Below are 21,813 nucleotides of genomic sequence, written 5' to 3'. Positions count from 1 at the left end.
TGTAGAACTTCTTCTGATTTTTCTGTTGATGGCAGTAGTAGTTGTGAGCATAGATCCTCGATGAGAAAGGTTTCCCTTGCAAGCTCGTATACTAGGCGCGATGGTGTGTGTATAGATAGGCCTAGAGTTTTCTTTAGGAATCTTGCCTTTGTTGCTTCTATGATTTCTAGGGCCTTTTTGGAGAGATGTGTCCAGGCTATTGCTATTCCATAAGCCAGGATTGGTAGAATTTTTGCTCTGAATAAGGCCATTGTGGTTCCCAGGAATAAGTTCTGTAGTGTGTGATGTCACATACTGCTTTTGTCGCAGCAACTGCTCTTTCTCTTGTGTGCATATGGAAAGATGTGCCGGTGGTTTAAAGTCACGCCTAGATACTTAAAGTAGTTCACAATTTGTAACTTCTTTCTGTCAAGCATGATGTGTTCTTTTTCTGCTATTTTGCCTCCTTTTCTGAAAATGATTTGCACAGTTTTATTTTCATTTATTTCTAAGCTGTTATACCTGCCCAGCTTGAAAGTTTATTTAAAGCTTTTTGTAGTTTGTGGGGATTCCTTTGACCCCAGTATCATGTCATCGGCATATATGTAGAGCGTGATTGGTGGTCTTCTAGTGCATCTACATGTCTGATGAGGCAATATTGAAAAGGAGAGGGCCTAGGATGTCTCCTTGCAGCATCCCATTTGTCTGTGTTATTTCTTTGGATGTTGCCACTGTGTCGTTTATTTTGATTTTATTTTCTGCTAGGATACTATTGATGAGTATTGTGATATAGTCATTTTCTCCCATCATTTGCTCTAGTTTTTTGACCAGGATTCCCCTGTCGATGAGGTCAAAAGCTTTCTTATAGTCTATAAACGGTGTAAAATTTTCGGTGAAACGAGCGTTGAGCGGATTCCGCCGATTTTGGAATAGACACCGACGTACTTGAACTGTCAACATAGAAAACAAAAAATCACACTCAATCGCTTTCACCTTCATCTTGACGGGATAATAAAAGCCTAAACTAACCTAACCTAACCTAAGTGCGTCGGTGTCTATTCCAAAATCGGCGGAATCCGCTCAACGCACGTTTAACCAAATTTTTTCCTTTCGGGGGCTTCTGGGCATCTACTATATCTCTCATTAGGTTTTCAATGGCTTCTAGTGTGGACCTTCCTTTCCAGAAGCCAAACGATACCACTTCTCGATTTGCACTAAAAGAACACGATCCCTGACAGACTATATAGTATATATAGTAGGGAACAGTAGATAACCCACCACAGTAATGCACATTAGTGCGCTTTCATTTATTTTAAACCGCTAGATCTAGCGACTTATCGCTGAAGTTGGCGATACTGAGATTGCCAGCACTGAGTGCTCTAGCAGACGACAGTTTCTCGCTGCAAAACGTCATAGAGTTAGAATTTTTTAGTTACTCTATGCAAAGCGTTCATGACGGTATGGTGAAGGAAAACGAAAAACGGGAACGTTTATCTTGATATATTTGTCTGTATATGATAAGAATGAAATTATGTCCCGTTACTAGCCTTATGATTAATCAGTGGTTTTCGACGAGATTTCTCGGATGTTTCTCAGAGTGGAATCCCTAGGTTGGTCACACTGGAATTTTTCAAGTTGGATCTGCCCAAACAGCTGAATATCAATGCAACATTTGTTTACAAAATAATATGGCATACAAGTTGGGCACATTGGAAATGGAAGATAGTCATAGATCGTATTCTCCCGGAAACGATGTAGACAGTAAAAAGAGACTAAGGTGTAGTAATTTTTCTTCTCAAGAGAAAAACATTTTAATACATATTATAGAAAAATATCAGGACATCATTGAATGTAAAAAGACTGACAAAGTAAGTGTTCAAGAACGGGAAAAGGTGTGGGAAGGCATAGCACAAGAGTTTAATGAAATAGTATTAGCCGAACCTGTTAGAACTTCTCGACAATTGAAGATGTGCTATGAAAATTTAAAGAGAAGAATTAGAAAGGAAGTTTGTGGAGAAGAAACAAAACCTGTTAAACCTGGTATAGATCCAATAGTTGCATTAAGAGCTCAAGTTCTTGTCCCAAGTGACTTAGATTCTAATTCATCAACTCATTTACATGGTACTCAAGGTAAGAAGAAATACATGGGAGGGAGGAAAACTTTAGTGTATGGTTTCCTCAGTGCCAGTTTATCTTAAAAGATTATCTGTGTTTGTCGAATGCGCATCATCACGCTTAGGAAAAGGCACTTTTCGGTGCCAACAGTTTATTTTGTGTGCACAAGGCAGAGAGGAAACCGTAAACTATAGTTTATCCGGACAAGGGCTTTCAACATTTCCTGCCCAGAGAATGTTACTATTCAGAGAGAAAATGGAATGGGTAATTCTCAAGAAAAGCTACGCTGAAGACGGTACAATTGTTTTTTAACTGGCTTCGGCAGAGATGTATATAGTGATAAACATGTGGTTTTAGTTAGCAGCCACAAATATTTTTTACATATTCTAATGCATTGTTTGTAGCCCCCTCCAGTGTAGTTCTGAGAATCGTCATTGCTACCCTACCAATTACAACATAACATGCAAGAAATCCAGGACGAATTACTATAGGAATGTGATCCAAGTTCCCAAGTATTGCGTCCTGATCCTCTCGAGTGTGTTACATTGTTAAGAAAGGGAGAGAGGGCTACAACAGTGCTTTAGAATATACAGTGCTTTATGTTGAAAGTATTTGTGACTGCGGTGAAATAGCTCTGTGATTGTTCCGGTGATTGCAGAAGTAAAAATCGTTGAATTTATAAAAGATTTTGTTGTAGAGATGTAGTTGATCGTATGTGCAAGGAATAACGAAATCCTGAACTAATGAAACCTAACCTGTCACAGATTCGTATATGTAAGGTGTGTAAGGGAAGTAAGGGAACTACCTCAGCGCTAGTTCAGCTGTGACGGCTAAACCCACATTAGCTAGGCCTATTTATTATTATATAGGCCTACATCTCACAGAAGTCAGTGAAGCTAAAAAGAAAGATTGTGCCTACTTCAGTATAGTTTTTCTGGAGAATTATACCATGAAATGTTTTAAACTAAGTTTCTTAAAATTGGTAAATTCCAACATTTTACGGCAATTGGGATCTAATTCGGATTTTGTGGAGAATTCTTAATAGATTTTATGTTGCAATTTGGAAGTGGGGTAGGAAGGAAATTGGATTTGCGTGTGGTTTTCAAATTAGTAGTTCTGTTTGAAGGTAAGTTCGATTAAATGCTCAGCATATCACTGCCACTTCTTAGCAATGCCATACAATACCATATGGCATTGCTACGAAGTGACAGGGGTGAGTATCCTTAAAAAACTAGTACTTTTCATGGACCAAAATACAATGTGGCTTTGCTGAACAATTACCGCATATTCAAATTAATGTTTATTTATAGGCCTAAATTATAAAATAAGTTTTTATTTCCATAAGTAGCTAGCATCAGAAATATATCCACACAATGAAATGTTGGAATTTTATCTTGTCTATTGCACTGGTTTCTAACACATACCTCGTTTAAGAATCTGAAGCAGTGATTCTCAAGCAAACTGTTGTGAAGAAATCGGGGGAAACTTAAATAACTCTCATATTAATAATTTAAATTAATCGTGACAACTTTATGTTTACCAATTATGTACCCTGAAATTCACTGAGGCAACTAAGCCAGGAGATAATGGGGTAGGATGGCCAATTCCTTTCCCTCTCCATTGCATACATTGCTGACTAGTAACATATTACACTAATCAGACTTAAGATGTATGGAACAATTGTTCTTCCTCTGACACATGCTGTAGTTATCATCAAAGGAGATGTACTTCCTGATAATAGATGTATAGCCAGAACCTCAGTCAGATATAGTCTAGCCAATGAGCAATTTGAATCTCTCCTAGCAGAAATAAAAATCAAATCTTATCTGCTTATCACTTGCATAACAAGTAATCAGAGATACTTTTGGTGATTGTCATGAGCGGACACTTTCGAATAATCTGGCTCCATGATCGCCAGATCTTAATTCTGCTAACTTCTGGTTCTAGGATTACATCAAAGAACGAGTACAGCGACTGAAGGATGCAGTTTTGCAAGAAATGACGAATATTCCAACACATTTTCTGCAAAATGTTGTGTGTGATGTCACAGAAAGAATGATGATTGTTGAACAAGGGAATGGTGGACATATTTACATTGTTTTATAGTTGTAAAATAAACCCCAAAGTTTACCTAACGCAATGGTGTTTTTGTTTTTCCCTCCTCTTAAATATTATAGCTTTAATAAAGCTTTTAACATCTGGTTGAGTGTATATGTATCTAGTCAGCAATGTATGCAATGGAGGGGGAAAGGAACTGACCACCGTACAATATTGTCTCTTTGCCTAGTAGCCTCATGAGTAATGCCTTGTTGGTATCACTCGTGGGTTCCAGATCGGTCTTCGGACAGTTAACTAAACAACAACAATATAGTTTTAAAGTACGAATTGACTTTTGAATAACCTTGTAATTATATGGTTTTAACATGATGCAATAAATGGCTTCATGTAAATTTCACATCCTTTGTTATTATACAGCAGGCTACCTGTAACTAAAATAATGGCTGTTTTACTCCTAAAAAAACACAAATTACCAAAATAAAACTATCAACAAATGTATTCACGACAAATTATAAACAATTAAACACAAATTCAGTTAGTTAACAATAAATAAATAAATTTTATTCTGGAGCAAGACTCATTTCAAACCCATCCTATGTACAAGCACTGCACTCATGTCAGTTGTCTTGCTTAATTGGCCATTTACATGATATGCTGCAACATTAATAGCATGCATCACGATTTCCATGTTCTTCCGCTTCTTTAATAATAATTTCAAGTTTTTTGCTGCAAGTTGTTGTTTAGTCATCTGTCAAAAGATAGGTTTGAACCTCATAAGTGACACCAATGAGACATGACTTTTGAGGCAACTAAGCCGAAACATAATGGGATAGGGTGGCCAGTTTCTTTCTCTCTCCATTGAATACATTTTTGATTAGTAATATATTACACTAATCAGACTCGCTGCAAGTAAAGATCGCAGTCTCATACCTTTAATGGTACTTATTTTCAAAATTAAAATACAAGACACACAAGCTATAAGTTACACTTATCAATTTATCACACTTGAACGTGATTCTGACACATGTACTGCTAATCCAAACGCCATTTAACAATGTTAACAATGGAAATACTCATGCAGGAAGATAATGGCATGCGCTACCACCTTAGGAATTGCACAGGAGGAAAATCGGGCAATGTTGCTAACTTCATTTCGAATAAGCTGCACACCCGTATTTGTTGATATTTCTGAAAAAAAAAAAAATTGCGCGGGGTATTCGAGAAAATACGGTACGTCTTTTCCTAGTCCCCAACCTTACCAACTATGCAATTGTTTATGACATGCTACTACCAGTGATAAAAACATTGACTCACTTTATGGCTAGTACTGTGGTCAAGTGTCACAATATCCTGTCTTTCCAAATATAACATGTGCAGCACTACATATACGTGGATGATTCGAAAATTGGGCAACATTTTAATTAAGAACAAAAACTTGTTTATTCTCAACAGACACAATTACAATTCTTTGAAGTAACTTCCTCCTGTATCTTTTATCCATTAATCACATCTCTGGAAGGCAACGGATTACATCCACAGCATCACTTTGTTCTAAATTTCTAATTGACTGCTCTGCAAATATTATAATGACATGTCTATTTCTAAAACATAGTGGCCAAAAGCATATTAGTCAAAAGTTTGTAGTTGCAGAAACTCATTTCCAGAGAATACAGTGGATGATCTAGAATTTTTTAATTTCACTTGTTAAGTAGATTCATCACTTGGGCAGTCACAAGACAACGAGCACCATAATGAAATGCAGTGGGATGAGTATTCAAGAAATTTTGGAATGTTCGGCACATTGCTGGTCGTAAATTATGTTCCAAAAAGTGAATGTAATATGCAGCATCCACACTCATTTCAATTGAAACAGAATGAGTGATTAATACACCTTCATAATAATTTTTTTAGTAGGTTATTTTACGACACTTTAACAATATTGTAGGTTATTTAGCATCTGAATGAGATGAAGGTGTTAATGCCAGTGAGATGAGTCTGGGATCTAGCACCGAAAGTTACCTAGCATTTGCTCATATTGGGTTGAGGGGGAACCCCAGAAAAAACCTCAACCAGGTAATTTGCTCTGACCGGGAATCGAACCCTGGCCACCTGGTTTCGCGGCCAGATGCACTAACCATTATTCCTTAGGTGTGGACTTCATAATAATAAACAATAAACATAGTTTTAAAGGGTCCTACACTTCTCTTCATTCTCTTGTTATTAGGGCGTTGCAGATAAGTCTCAATATTGCAACCTGTGCATACATAGTATAAATGAGATTATTACCTGTAATTTACAAATAACACCACTCCGTTTCATACTACCAGCTTATGTTAGTCACTACTAGGGCAGCTGAATATTAGCAGTGTTGCCACTAATTTTCGAATGATCTGTGAATTAATATGACATATCTATAAATAATACTAAATATATCAGTCAGTTGTAAAATCTGTCCCAATTTACACTGCAGAAATGAACAGATACATTTGAGACAATTCTTGGGATCACACAGAAATGAACATATTAAGAAAAAACCATGTATGATAATCAAAAATAATACCTAATAAAGACTGGGATGTGAGGTAGAGGCAGCAATGAATTAATCACTTATTCCACGTGGTACCCAACAGAATTATTACATATATCTTTAAAAGTCTCTGAAAGAAAGATAATTATACATCTTGATTACACAACTTTTAACATTATATCACACAGAATATGTATTGTATGTCTTTCTCGTGTTAAATTTTACTGTATCTGGTTAACATGTTTCAGCTTGTTATGGCCATCTTCAGAACTGGTTGGTGCTGGTCTTTTGTTTGTGTTTCCTGTAGGTTGTGTTTGTGTAGTGTAATTTGGAGTCAAATAGTGTGTGTGTTCTGAAATTGAGTTGTGTATTGAGAATTTTATTTGGTTGTGATTTTGTGTGTGTATATATTTCGTATTGTTCTAGTGTGTTTAGTTTCTGGCTTTTTGGCTGTATATGTAGAATTTCCATGTCACAAATGCTAACCACACCTACAGAGGCATAAGCACAGACATGGAAATTCTATATATACAACCAAAAAGCCAGAAACTAAACACACTAGAACAATACGAAATATGTAGACACACAAAAACACATCCAAATGAAATTCTCAACACACACACTCTTTGACTCCACATTACACTGCACAAACACACACACAGGAAACAAACAAAAGGCGCCAAGACCAGCAACAACCAGTTCTGAAGATGGTCCATAACAGGCTGAAACATATTGACCAGGAACGGTAAAATTTAACATGAGAAAGACACATAATACATATTCTGAAGGATGTTCCCTGGAAAGAGACAGTAAGATTTGATAAATGAATTAAATAGATTATATGTCTGAAACTAGAGAAGAAAAAAACATGTTTTATGACATGAATGTAGTTGCCTCAGAATATGTTGTCATCCTCTACAAAACTCTTACCACATCCATAATTACATACTACTATCCTTATTTCCCCATTTTTTGGGTTGCTGAGGTTAGACACAGATTATTATTTATTTAATAGATATGAATGAACTCTGTATACTGACATACCTTTCCATTATGAGGACATTGAAAATGTATATCCATTGGGATGTCATCAGCATTTATAAAATTAAAATACTCCCACTATAGATAATAACAAGGCGAGTCCGCAGTGTTCCGGACACTGATTTTGAACTTTCATAAAATCAATCTAGATAGTTGAGAAAACAATATCCACTCGAAAACTTTGTTGAATGGGCGTTAATTTTCGAGATTTTAATTTTTCAATTTTATTCTATGTCATGTCGTTACAGAAGGAACCATAGTAATCTAGTGGATAAGGTGCTGGACTTACAGGTATGAGGTTTGTGGATCAATTCTACCTGTAGCCAGTGCATTCTTATAATCACCTTTTATTCTCTTCTTTTTTTTTTTCATGCTTCCATTGTAACCAATTGGCACAGATTTGACATTATTATTGTTTTATGTACAGTGTGCAGTTGAACACGGAGTTATCACATCTTCCTGATGACAATTATTGGCACTAAGAGAACAAATGAGTTATGAATTAGATGTATAATCCTGCTCACGTAACCCTGTTTGACAGGCCAGCACAAATTCGTCATTGGTTAAACTGCAATATGATATCAGCATCAAAGAAATCTCGCAGCAACATATATGTTTATAGAATAAGTTCACTAGATGTCCCCATTTCCCAGGAACAGTCCCGAATTTTGCTTTGCCCTGAATATCCCGGATTTTCAGTGTTGATTTTTACAATTTTATGAAAATGCAAATGTGAATATGGAGAAGGATGGAGCGTGTGAAATGGACAGACATAGTAAGAAACGAAGCTATGTTGGAAAGAGTGGATGAAGAAAGAATGATGCTGAAACTGATCATAAAGAGGAAAAGGAATTGGCTGGGTCACTGGTTGAGAAGGAACTGCCTACTGAAGGGTGCACTGGAAGGAATGGTGAAGGGAAAAGAGTTCGTGGACATTAAGATTATGGATCATATGAGGAGACAAAGAGGAAGGCAGAAAATAGGAAAGACTGGAGAATGCTGGGTTTGCAGTGAAAGACTTGTCCTTGGGCAGAACAATATGAATGAATGAAAATGCTGTTGAATATCTCAGTGCTTGGTGAATTCATTCACAAGATGCATATTGCTGAGATCTCGTCTAGCAAGAGAGAAATTTGACGACACTGTCCATTATTTTCGTTCAAATTTAGGTGGACTCGATCTGATGAAGATAATTTATGTGATAAGATTTCTTGCTTGATGAAATATGTAACTTAAGAGAAAATAGCAAAGTGGAATGAAGAAAATGCTACTCTTTGCTCAAAATGGAGTGACATTTTTTAATTTTTCTCTGAGAAAATTATTCCCTATGCGCAAGTCCAGGAGTTGATTCAACTATCCATGTGTCTTCCTGAAATCAACGCTTCAGTGGAGAGAGTTTATTTTTTCTGCAATGAACATGTGTGGACATCCCAAAAATCCAGAATGAGTTTAAAAACTGTTTGAGTCATGTTTGCTATCATAACCAACTTCAACATGACCTGTCAAGAATTTGCTGCAGAATTGGAATCAAGAGAAGATCTGCTTAAAAAATTCTCACTTCTGAAAAATACCACTAGGCTACTTTAACTAGTAGTTAAGTAGAATGAATATTTTAATGTGTAAATGCAATGAGTATTCTTTAAAATGTGTAAAAACGGTATAAGTGAACAGTAAACTAATAAAAATTTCAAGTAGTATTTTGCTTATGTCGATACTTGTCTCCGGAAATTGTGACAAAAATCTGGCAACCTTATTATAGAAGAAACTTTTACAGAGTCAATGAGTATGATGAAATCATTCCGAAATGTTTGTCAAACCTGTGGTTTAACAATACAGCAAGAGCCAAGATTTGTCACATGGGTAGGTCAGACAGACTTCACACATTTCAATTCTGTTTTCACAGATGATGATGGCAATTGCAATGCTGCTGTTGAAATTATCCCTTCTCATTGCATCCCATATAACCATATGACACACATTTCTTTCGGCAAGTTAAGAATTTCGTTAAAAAATATAGTACTCCATGGAAGAGCTACTAAGTAATGCCAGCTGGTTACAAGGAAAGATGCAATAAAAATCCATTCTCCCATTCATCAATTGCCTGCTGCATGTTTTAATGATATGGTCTAATGTACATGGTTCACGTCAAAGCTTATTCCAGAAAGAAAGTTTTTTTTTTCGACATTCAGCAATCGAAATGTGATTGTGAATCAAATGCATTTATAAGATGCTCTGTTTGTAGACAAAATTAGTGTTTTTCATGTTTTTATACAGGGAAATCTTTTAACTGTCCTGAAGAGTTCCTGCTTCCCACTCACAGGCGACCTTGTAACTAACATACTGATGACGCAGTTCACGGTCTCAGTGCTAGACTGGCTGCCATACAGAGTGGTTGCTTACTCCATTGCTCTTTAGTTTCTGAGCTGTGTTTAATTATTTGTGTGAAGTTAGTGATTAGTGTATGAAGTGTTTAGTTACAATGCCATTTTCATTAAGTGAGCATGTGTGTGTGTATATATGTATATATATATATATATATATATATATATATATATATATATATATAATACTGACATAAAATACAGAAAATCTTGTGCAAGAACGCAATGCAAGTTCCGACAGAAATTTCCAAACAGACCTGTACCTTATGTAAAAACAAAAAACCTAGCTAAAAAGAAAAAAAAAAGAAAAACAGGTTCAATAAATGATCATAACAGACTATATAAGAGTTGAAATGGAGTCAATCAGTGCTGCTGAACTTGTGAAAGTTAATAATAATTTTATAAGAAGGTGTCTGCAATGTGTAGCAGTCAATGGGGGACATTTTGAGCATAAAATATGAGCTGGGTAAGTACAAATAACTGTACATTGCTTGCCTGCCAGACAAATAGCTAGTGCATGCATAGCAGGAGACATTTGCTCTGTGGTTGCGACAGGGAAATTCCAACTCTCCGGGACAGTTAAAAGATATTCCCTGTAATATGTATCAATTAGCAAAATATAGAAAGTAATATTTGTTAAGTGAAGAATTTGGATATTATCAATGTGAAATATAGGTAAAATACAAAAAGATAAGAAGTTAATTGGTAAAATGCAAAATAAAAATGTCTTTCTATAATAGTGTTACATTATTCTTTGCTCTATAATATTTCAGATTTCATTTCATACACGTATCAACAAATGTTTTTGCACTTTTCTGTTCTTATATTTTAAGAATTCTTATTAGAATAAGGTTAGGATGCTATTGAAGTTTGCATGTACTCACAGGATATCATCTTTCCATGATATTTCGAAGATAAAGTAAATAAATTAGAGCAGCTGAAATGAAGTTCACGAGAAAAACTGCGCAATATATTTTGTTAGATTATAAAACTAATGAAGAAATTTTAAATTAACTAAAATTTATATCAGTGCAGGATAAAATACAAAAATAACTGATTTGAACACATCTAACGGATACCACGACATTGTCTCCCAAGAATAATGAAAAATTACCAACCTTGGGAAACAAGCTGTCGGGGACGACCATTGAAATGACTACTGGACAACTGAGACCAAAACGATCAACCATTTGGTCCAAATCCATGAAAAGTGTTATGATGATGATGATGATGATGATGATGATGAGATGAAATAAATAAATACAAGGATAAAAAGGTGACAAAAATTATTATCATCCATAAAATAATACAATGAAAGAAAATAACAAGAAGCTCAGATGAAAACAAAAAGAGAGGAAAGAATTGTACTCAATCCAGTAACATCACGATTATTAGTCTAGCACCTTATCCGTTAGGCTACAGAACTCATCCAATGTGTAGCTATTTACATGACTTGTAAGTAGGACTAGGATTTTGATGAAATTGCATCTTTTTTTTAGTAAGCCAGAAACATTGCTGCTCTAGTATTTATATTTTATGTGACAAATGGAGTGTTTTAAAACATATTTGTTAGAGCATTTTTTTTTTGCATTTTTTACCTCTTACAACTCATAAGAGCATTTTTTGTTTTATTCGGTCATTTTTGGGGTATTTTCATTTAATATTGGCCATAAATCCCCATTACTAATGTAAAATATTATTTATTTCCTTTGATATTTTTTCAATTAATACCCATTATTTGTATATTATTTTAATCATTTTTCTACACAAATATTGTCATTTTAACATAGTACAACCCCATATAATGGATCAGTCCAACCACCCCTTCAATATAGACTCCTCTATACCTGCTAGTTCCGGATAAGAGTGGCCTTGTGGTGGACTACATGGAACTGCATCAGGTAAAATAATTAATTAAAGTGTTCTACTTAGAAAAATTATGTAAAATTAAATAAACTTGAATGTTGGTACTAGTATAAATATTAATATTCCTACTAAGCCAATTATGTAAGATCAGTTTTTAGGGCATTTTTGAAAGATTTTTAGTTCATAAATGCATTGTTTTTAGGACATTTTTTCATGATTTATAGGTCATAAAAATCGTAGCCCTGCTTATAGGCTAAGTATAGAAAATTTAAAAATGTAAAATCTCGAAACTAACATCAATTCGACAGGATTTTTGTATGGATATTGTTTTTCCTTCTATACAGATCTCATGGAAGTTCAACAAAGTATAATAATGTAAACTAAGAAAAATGTGTATATCTTTTATTTATCTATTTATTTATTTTACAGGCTCCAGTGATGGTACAACAGGACATTATAAGTCAGAATCGTACTCTGTACCAGTACAAGACTATGTGGAATCAAGCCATCAAGAACCTAGAAGAAAGAATGCCAATTTAGCTAAATTACGAAGACTACTTTTGACTAAAGAAATCAGTTTAATTAATATGGACTTGGAAATGAAAGCAAAGAAATATGAACTGGAACTGAAAGTGGAAGAAGCTAAGCTAGAATATTATAAACGAAAAATTGCAATGCTTGATAATACATCTAATGGAGAATCATGACTGACTCCTAAAATATTATTTCTATATAGAAGATCTTTGGAACATTAAGATCGTATTACAATCTTTAAGGATTGTCAAGATTTAATTAGTGACGTGTGAAAAACGATTATCTTTCATTTATTGTGGTCACATACCTGAAATTTGTGAGACTTGCTGCAATGTAATGAATATGTACGTATTTACAGCTGACAGTCATAATGTGTTATAGCATTTGTTTGAAATGTCAGCATTTTATTTGCATATGCAAATTCATATATTAAATTACGATGTAACTATCAAAGTAAATTTACTTTTTTACTTATTAAATTGTGTCTTATTCCTAATTTTATATCACCAGGTAAAGACTGGATTGCCAGCTGCAGTATATGCAATAAATACGTGCAGCGAAAATACTGTGTGGAAACCATGGCCATGGGTTTAGATCCCACCCAGGGCATGGATGTTTGTCTCTTTTAATGGAATGTTCTTCATTGTCGTAGATGGAGACCTAGCATAATGCTGATAGGAGTGCTGTCACATATCTATTCAGTGTGCATGGTTGAAATTGTCAAAAGAGCAAAACATCAGACTCTAACAAACAAACAGAAAATGTGACTTACATAACTGAATGTGATGTTTTGTCCTGTGTTAGGTCAAGGAGGCTCACTGTCATGCTGACACGTCACAGGAGTCCCAAGCACATAAATCTAATACTACCATTATTAACGAAAAAAAATTCGAGATGTGATGGTAGATGTCTGAAACACAGCATGTGACGTAGTAACATTTTAAACCTGTACAGTCAATTCCAGTAAGGAGTAGCGAAATATACAAGTAGATTTCTCATGTTATGCATATGCTCTTATGTTTCACATGACAGATTTGGTGTCGTCAGTTGGCAATTCAAGAAGTGCAGAAGCTATTTAAATGACCTGAAAATTTCTAGTGGGTGTTACATATGCAACAGTAAACCTCAAACTAAGAATAAGGATAATGAACCTCCCTCAACCAGGACAAGCGCTCAGAGAAAGAATTTTGTGACATTTTAAGATTAGAGAATTCATAGTTCTCATGATTAAAGTATAATTTCTGCAATAAATTTTTTCTTTTTCCTTTATGACCAGGAGAAGAAATGATTCCCTTGCCTTTCATGTATGGCACACCACTGTTTGGGTTAATACCCAGTCTCCACAGTTTTACTCTTCAAGATGTAGGAACGCTATAATGCTTTTGCATTCCTTTTAAACTCCTTATTCCCTCGCTCTGAGGAGTAGTTTCTGAATCAACATAAGAGTGTTTTGAAAAACTAGTAAAACCTCATATTTCTTGGTTGAAGAAGTAGGAACACTTTTGTCTTCAATAGCTTCGGTTTTACTATTTTTGACTTTGCTTGTGCCTATTGCAACTTACCACACATAACCAAAATGTCCTCCACCACATGATGCACGTTGATTTATTCAGACACTTCTTAGCATGATGTTCGCTCTTGAGGCAGGAGAAACAGTAGGCAGACCATTGTATTTGTGACATATGTGCCGTGTCTATATCACAAATGGGTATGGAGGGGGGGGGGGATACAGTTCTCTAGTGCTTGCAGCTCTTCTTCATTATTAGCAGAATTGATAAGTTCTACTGTTCTTGCAATTAAATTTGCTTTCTTGGTTTCCAAATTTGTTCTTCTTACTGAGTTCTTCAATTATCTCGGCCTCTTCTGCTGCATTTGCATTAACTAGGTCATCAGTCGAATCTGACATCTGAGTTGCTGCAGGTATAAGTGTGCGACATAAAAGATGAATATGCTTACACATGTTCCATTTTATAGCAGAGTCAGGGCAGCTACACGTATAAAGATGTATGCATGTATTGCACTCGACACAGGACACCTTGCAATTGCAGTTTTTAGCAATTTTCCTGATTTCATACATTTCTTTGGTATCAAATGATGAGACAACTTGCAAGTAATTGTTGTGTTCAGTTATGTCAGGCTATCTTTGATGTAATTTTTCCTTATGGCTAATTATTAATCTATCAATTAATTTGTCTCTAACAAAAGTCATGATAGTGTGTAATGCTTTGTCGAGACGTTTCACGTTCTTTCCATTTAGGTATATGTACTTTATTGTTTTGTGCATTCTTTCTATATGCATATTTGTGTTGATCCCACAATGTAGCCTGTAGCAGTATGCCCAACTTCCGGTGCAAGGTACATAATTATTAACGAAATATGTCCCAAATTCGGATGTTTCAGTGTCTTCACACAACATTTTAACACCTGACTCGAGAAGCAAGGTAAATGCTTCGGGATTACGTTCTTCTAGAATAGTTCTGATGAGCTTGTACACTTCTTCTTGCTTGGGTTTAGATTTTATTTTTGAGAGATTTTTTTCTCCAAGCCCTGTCGATGTGTCATGTGCAAAATAATATTTTTTCTGGAATGCCCATAATTTTTACCCATGCATTATAAAAACTGGCATATCAGACATGAACTCTTCAGGACTAATTTGTCCCACCTGGTCGTAAATACACTGCAGAAACAGAGCTAACATGATTTTATCTGTTCTGTTCGATATCAGAAAAGCATATGAGAAACCCTGCCTGGTGTCGTCCAAAATAAGCAGTGTTACGAGTTCAAAATCGTAACTGTTAAGACCATGAGTACCGTCCATGCATATGCAGTCCGAATCATATCTCTGTAACATACCACACTGCGCAGCTTTCTTTATTACTATTGCAAAGTCATCTTTGTTAAGCAGTGGATGGTCCTGCCCCTATGGTTTATACATCAGGACACACGAGTCACCGTTCTCATTCATTTCATTAATCCAGGCGGTCACACTAGTCTCATCATCTTGATGCACTACATTTGAAGTTAAATTGTAACATCGCTCTGTATTTTGCAGATCTTTGTTTGTTATTAGATGTTTCCTTTCTAATGTATTTTCATTTAAAGAACTGTAAATGCCATCTAAAATAGCTCTAGATGGTACACCAGCAGCAGTTTTGGAAGCCAATTGTTCACGGTCTTCTTGGTGAATTCGTAAATGACCTAACTCACACTGATGACCAACATGTGTCAAAAGGAAACTCAACACACTTTCCATCTGGTTGCACTATCAGTTTCATACCTGCGGAGCACGAACTATTAACTTGTGTCTTAATGTGTCTCTGCCCAGTCCCTTGAGGTATAGCCTGTTGTATTCTGAACGATTACAATGGTAATAAAATGTCTTTGTACCGTCACTTAATCCTTTTGCTCCTGTATTTCTGGCATGAAGAGTTTGTATTCTTCTCAGTTTTTATTTTCCACGCCATAAGTTCAGCAAGTGAAGAAAACACTTTCGTTTCACGCTGATCAGTTTCAGGTTTCACTTTCTCGTCTTCACAATATTCAGGGTGGTCATCTCGTGTAAACGAAAATTTTGCCACGGAGTTGACACTAGTGTGTACCAGTTCCTTGTGATTTTCTTTGATGAGCCAGCAGTGCATCGACATTTGCAGGATGGCGCTCTTTAGTATGTCTCCGTAAATTGCGAAATAAACCGTAATCATTACCACAAATCGAACAAACGAACATTTTGCACCATAAAAAAAATTAACTAGTGCTATTATTACCAAAGTACATATATGATACACACACACACACACACACACACCAACCCACAAGGAAGATACGCGACGTGAAGACTATAATCACAATAATTATTATTATATATTAACTTACTAGCCTATTACGCCTACTGTTATTAACGCTTAAACAAAAGTACGAAAGACGAAACTTTAACTCTGAAATATACACACAAAAGTCGGCTTGGTTGGCGCAGTTGGTATAGCGCTGGCCTTCTATGCACAAGGTTGCGGGTTCGATCCCGGGCCAGGTCGATGGCATTTAAATGTTCTTAAATGCGACAGGCTCATGTCAGTAGAGTTACTGGCATGTAAAAGAACCCTGTGAGACAAAATTCCGGCACACTGGCGACGCCGATATAACCTCGGCAGTTGCGAGCGTCGTTAAATAATAATTATTGTGTTGCGCCTTTTCTTTGTGGGTTTTTGCGTGTAATGTTACCGGTGTATATTATTATTACGCTTACTATTATTAACGCTTAAAACTATATTCACAATTATTACTACAGTGACGCCTATTATTAACGCTTAAACAAAACTACAAAAAACGAAACTTTAACTCTGAAATACACACGCAAAAACCCACTAAAGGCCAATTCACACGGGGATAGTTTACAGGAGTCAAGTGCTTGGAGCAAGTCGACTTTCCTTCAACTTTCCCCGTGTGATATGGTCGAGACAGTCAAGTTGTGACTTGGCGGTCAAGCAGAATTTGAGTTGACGACCCGTCAACTTTTGTGTCCACTTTCCCGTCACGTGACCAACTTGACTCCACCACTTCCCCCGTGTGAATGCGAACTTGTAGCAACTTGGCAAGTAGAAAGTTTGTATTTTAGGCCTATTGTCGAAGTAAATTAATAATGAGCGCCCCTAAGTGGAATTCTAACGATATCGTACAGTTTTTTGAAAGTGTATGAGAAGTATGAACTTGTATGGAATATACGTGACAAAGAATACCTCAATAAAAACAAGCGGGAATTATTATTCCAGAGACTAGTCAGTGAACTCATGAAACAAGGTTTCGAAAACATAGACGTAGAAGTGGTTCAAAAAAAGTTAAAAACCCTTAAAACAGGACTCATTCTGAGATGCTTCCTGTATTCTGCAGGACCTTCTTCAGCTAATTCTTTCAACAAGGTATTAGATGCACCGTGCAGAATTCTTCTACGAATCCATTTCTTAACCCATGTTCTCTTTTCCTTTTTTTCAAGAATATTTTGTAATTCATACAATAACAAGGCGCCAATTAGCTGCATACATGCTTGAATATGTGCTGATGGCATCTTCAGTTTCACCAAACTAAAAATACCAGTTCACTATTGATTTTTATTAACTATAACAGAATACAAGAATTCAAACACCACTACGAATACAACATTCAGCGCGCGCTTTTTTTCAAGCATGCTTTCAAGTTTAATGTCTCCGTGTGATCACAAATATAGCATCCAGTTTAGAGGCTTCGAGCACTTGACTCCTGTAAACTATCCCCGTGTGACTCGGGTTTAAGTCTAGGGTTTAAGAAAAGGCGCGACTGGAAAGCTATGAGACACACGAAGGGGGGGATAGAGAGAGAGTAGTTCATCTCTCTCGCACATGTTCGCGCATGCGTACATAAGCTCGGACGGAGCACTACGTTCCTGTCGGTAGGCGCTAGTGCGTCCTGCGAATCGAGCTTAAAGAGAAGAGGAAAATATTGCGATCAGCCATTCAGCAATGTAATTTATGAACTGCTGTCTTCTTGAATGTTTTATTCCAGATTAAGTTTTGGGGGAATTCTTTTACAGACTGTTGGGGGGAATTATTATTATATTGGCCATTCTGGTGTCAGTTGCTACAGTATTTTTATAACTCTGTAGAAGTTTGGTTATTTTATCAGTGTGAAACAACGTGGAGAGATAAAGGAAAATTAGCAAGAAGAGCTGTAAGGAAAAGAGGTAAAGTGATAATAGGTAGGTTATATTAACATTTTTTAGATACAAATTGGCTTTAATTATTAATGAAATGTGTTGTTTTGAGTTGATTGGTATAGTCTGTTACATAACGTTATGCAAGGTTTGCTCTCTTTGTATTGGATATTTGCAATACTGAAATTCTGCAAACTTTATTCGATATTTTTGTATAAACGATTTCAAATGAATCGCTAATTTTAGAAACAACGTAACTCCCGAAACGAACTTTTTTTTCCAGGCATGACAATTTTTTTTTAGAAACTTTACAATTTGTTCCTCATTAAACTTTCAGAATATAACACTGCGCATGCGCAGGGAAGAGGTAAAGCCCTGTTCAGACTGCATGTTTCCTTGGCCTGCGCGCATTCGGTTTTTTTTTTTTTTTACGGTAATTCCGTGATGTGCGTATACTTTCATTAGGATAATTCGGGCTCTGAAGAGGCAAGTTTCTTCCTTGTACGTCATAATTTAGAGTCCTAACTTAATCGTTGGCCTATCCGTAACTCATTTTGAATATAAACTTTTCAGTTCACTTCTCGGAAGTTTTTTTATCGACGTCCTGTTAGCCTATTATTCCAACTGAACTGACGTTGACATTACGTTCTTCAGTTCGAATTGTTAAGTCGTCTGCTGTTCATTTTACACCCAACACAGGGTTGCCAACACTCATGATGAATAAGAAACTAAATCAGACGTGGAAAACAAGATTACACTAACAATAGTATGTTGTAATAGGGTGTACAACAATTAAAGTCCTATGTTTAATTTCTGTTTCCTTATAAACTAATACAGAAAATAAAAGATTTAGTTGCAAAACAACTAGCTAGCAAACATAGATAAAGACAGTGAGCAACGACAATTTGCATCTACACAGAATTGAGTAAGGACAGTCTTGAGTTGACCGCTGTGGAGTAATGGTTAGCATAGCTGACCGTGAAACGAGCGGGACCGGGTTCAAATCCTGGTTGGGACAAGTTAACTGGTTGGGGTTTTTCCGGGGTTTTCCCCTCAACCAATTGAAGCAGAGTTGCTGGGTAACTTACGGCGTTCAAATCATTAATTCACTTATCATCATCGTCATCATCCGTACAATAGTCCGGGTTAAGTTTACGGTGCGGCGTGCTGTGCTTGTACAAGAGCGCGGCCGTTCGGCTACTCAATCATTCACAGAATAGGAGTGAAACCTAGGCTGCAGTGCAAGCCTCCATACAAGAGGGAAAAAAAGGACAATCTGTAAACGTAACTTTGGGACACGGACTTGTCAATGTAGAGAGCATGGAAATAATGAACCATAGTATGCAGGGTTACCAGATTGGACAATTCATCGCAATTTAGGCGACATAAGGGAGCAATCAGCGAGTAATAAAATTGTCAAGTCACCGAGTCGCCCTTTAGGTTGTCTCAAAATTCGAAAAGGCAAAATTAGGCTACATCATGCTACATGTTATTTTCTTTTATATGCTTATTATATAGGCCTATTATTATTCATAGGTTTTTAAAATTATAAGTCACTGTTGTTCATTGTTGATAGTAGGCCACTTCGAATTCTCTTCATCTCTATATTCTGTGACCAATATCAGTACATTGTGACGTCATACGAGTAGACGATATTAAGACTGTGGTCATGATCTAGGCTGTGGTAAGACCGTTGCTTACGAGATTATACAAACTGGGCAGCTGGCGCATTTGTCTATCATCGAGACTGGGTCTCTGAGCGTTATGACAATTTCTGCCGCAGGTTCGCCTCGCAGTCCTGTTAAATAATAAATAGTTCCATTACTAAGCATTGTGTATCGTGAAAATTCTTTGATTAATTTTGCATTACTTATCGAGTACGAAGATTATAAACATAACAAGCATATTACGGTCTTATTTGAGATTTATTGATCAGATTTTTAGCGTCATTTAATGGAATTTACAATTTTGTTTCCCAAAATTCTGAATTTGTTCAATTAAAAATTTTGCTTCCAAACAACATTGTTCATCTGGTTCATTTACTTTGACAAGTTGATTGTTTTCAGTTCCGTGTTTTTTTCTTTCAGATTTCGTTCCCTCTAATTTGTTATAATTGCAGAAGGTGAACTACCGGTGTCTTCTACTTTCAGACATTATTATTATTATTATTATTATTATTATTATTATTATTATTATTATTATTATTATTATTATTATCATCATCAGCATCATCATCATCATCATCATCATCATCATTATTATTAAACTAGTATAGTTCTTAGTTTGTCTTATCTTAAGACAATCTGTAGCATTATTCAAGGAGAAGAGTATGATTTACCATCATCATTTGTAGTTTATTTATTTATTTATTTATTAGTGGCGAAATATTCCACGACAATGGTTAATTATTACTGCTGAATATTGACACATAAACGATTTGCATTATTTAGGATACAACATATGCAGCAATGCGATTTTAATGTTGAGCATGCCAAGCATAGGCGGAGAGAGAACCGTTTCCTTGGGGGGGACAAAGCAAAACCATAGAATCCCAATATAACGAGGTTACGGGGAATATCATTTACTTACTCCCCTGTTATAGCTTGATTGTGACTGTGGTACAGTATATCAGAATATGATCATTTAATAAAAGTATTTTTGGGGCGCATGTTTCTTATAGTGTTACATCCATATCCACGACATTTCGGACCGAGTTGTATAGGGCTTCAACTGTAGGTCTACTACAAATTATAATAAGGCATAACCATAGGCAGAGTTATGGGAGGATATGTGGGAGCACTGCCCCCTCCCCCCCCCCAAATTTGTCTGAACTCTTTTTTTCTATTAACATTACAAAAATATTGAATTCAAAAGACTTTTCTTGCTTTTGTTTATGAATGGGATATTATTTTTAAATGCTACCATCGTACCAGCTTCCTGGAAAATGGCTATTTTCACAAAAAAAAAAAAAAAATCTTTGGACTATGGTTGTTTTATGAAAACTACTGAAAATTTTCACTCCTTTAACTTGGGACTGTGGTGTTTTTTTTTTTTTTTTCACTAACACCTAATTCAGTAGATGGCCGCTGCAGACTTCTAACACAGGAGTACAGGCTGTTGCAAAAGAAATATTACAGTGCTTCCATTCCTCAAAAAGGTATAGAAATTCTTATACATTCAATAATTTAAAATAAATATTATAGTCTAGACACATGATCTGAAGACATTAATTCGTCAATTTAAGCACAGAAACTTAATCATAAACAAAAGCAAGAAAAGTCTTTTGCATTCAATATTTTCTAATGTTAATAGAAAAAAAAAAGAGTTCAGACAAATTTGGGGGGGACAGTGCCATCCCCATGCTCCACCATAACTCCGCCTATGATGCCGAGTTTTGTGTAACGTACTTTCCTCGTCCTCCCAGCCAAACCAAATATTATTACGACATTACGAGTAATAAATAAATGATAATTAATACAATTATTCGTTGTGATGAAGTACAATTATCACTGCATGGTGTACCGAAGATTTTACTTTATGTTTTCATTAAATTGACATGTCATGAGTGACGACAGAAAACAGCTCAGGGGAGCGAGATGCAGACATTATTAAAAATGAAATGGAGATCGGGG

At 35.8% G+C, this 21,813-nt stretch overlaps 2 protein-coding genes across 6 annotated transcripts in view; both read left to right on the top strand.

The window, feature by feature from the left end:
• Positions 1–1,538: 1,538 nt before the first annotated feature.
• On the top strand, positions 1,539–12,959 carry LOC138713630 (myb/SANT-like DNA-binding domain-containing protein 3). Its single transcript, XM_069845877.1, has 2 exons — positions 1,539–2,109; positions 12,397–12,959. Exons 1-2 carry the CDS (start codon positions 1,668–1,670, stop codon positions 12,672–12,674), a joined length of 720 nt encoding a protein of 239 aa, XP_069701978.1. The 5' UTR covers positions 1,539–1,667; the 3' UTR covers positions 12,675–12,959.
• A 4,933-nt stretch (positions 12,960–17,892) lies between these two features.
• The window catches only part of LOC138713627 (ATP-binding cassette sub-family C member 4-like), a 99,020-nt gene continuing 95,099 nt past the window's right edge, over positions 17,893–21,813 (top strand). For 4 of the 5 annotated variants that reach the window (XR_011335948.1, XR_011335949.1, XM_069845867.1 and 1 more), the window contains exon 1: positions 17,893–18,226. The gene's annotated coding sequence lies outside the window, so the exon portion shown is untranslated. The remainder of the gene's footprint in view (positions 18,227–21,813) is intronic. The other variant, XM_069845870.1, reaches the window with a different exon arrangement.

This window comes from Periplaneta americana, chromosome 14, assembly GCF_040183065.1.
Source record: "Periplaneta americana isolate PAMFEO1 chromosome 14, P.americana_PAMFEO1_priV1, whole genome shotgun sequence".
In the NCBI taxonomy this organism is placed as follows: domain Eukaryota; kingdom Metazoa; phylum Arthropoda; class Insecta; order Blattodea; family Blattidae; genus Periplaneta; species Periplaneta americana.
Note: the sequence above shows the minus strand (reverse complement) of the source record. Positions and strands in the feature narration are given on the sequence as shown.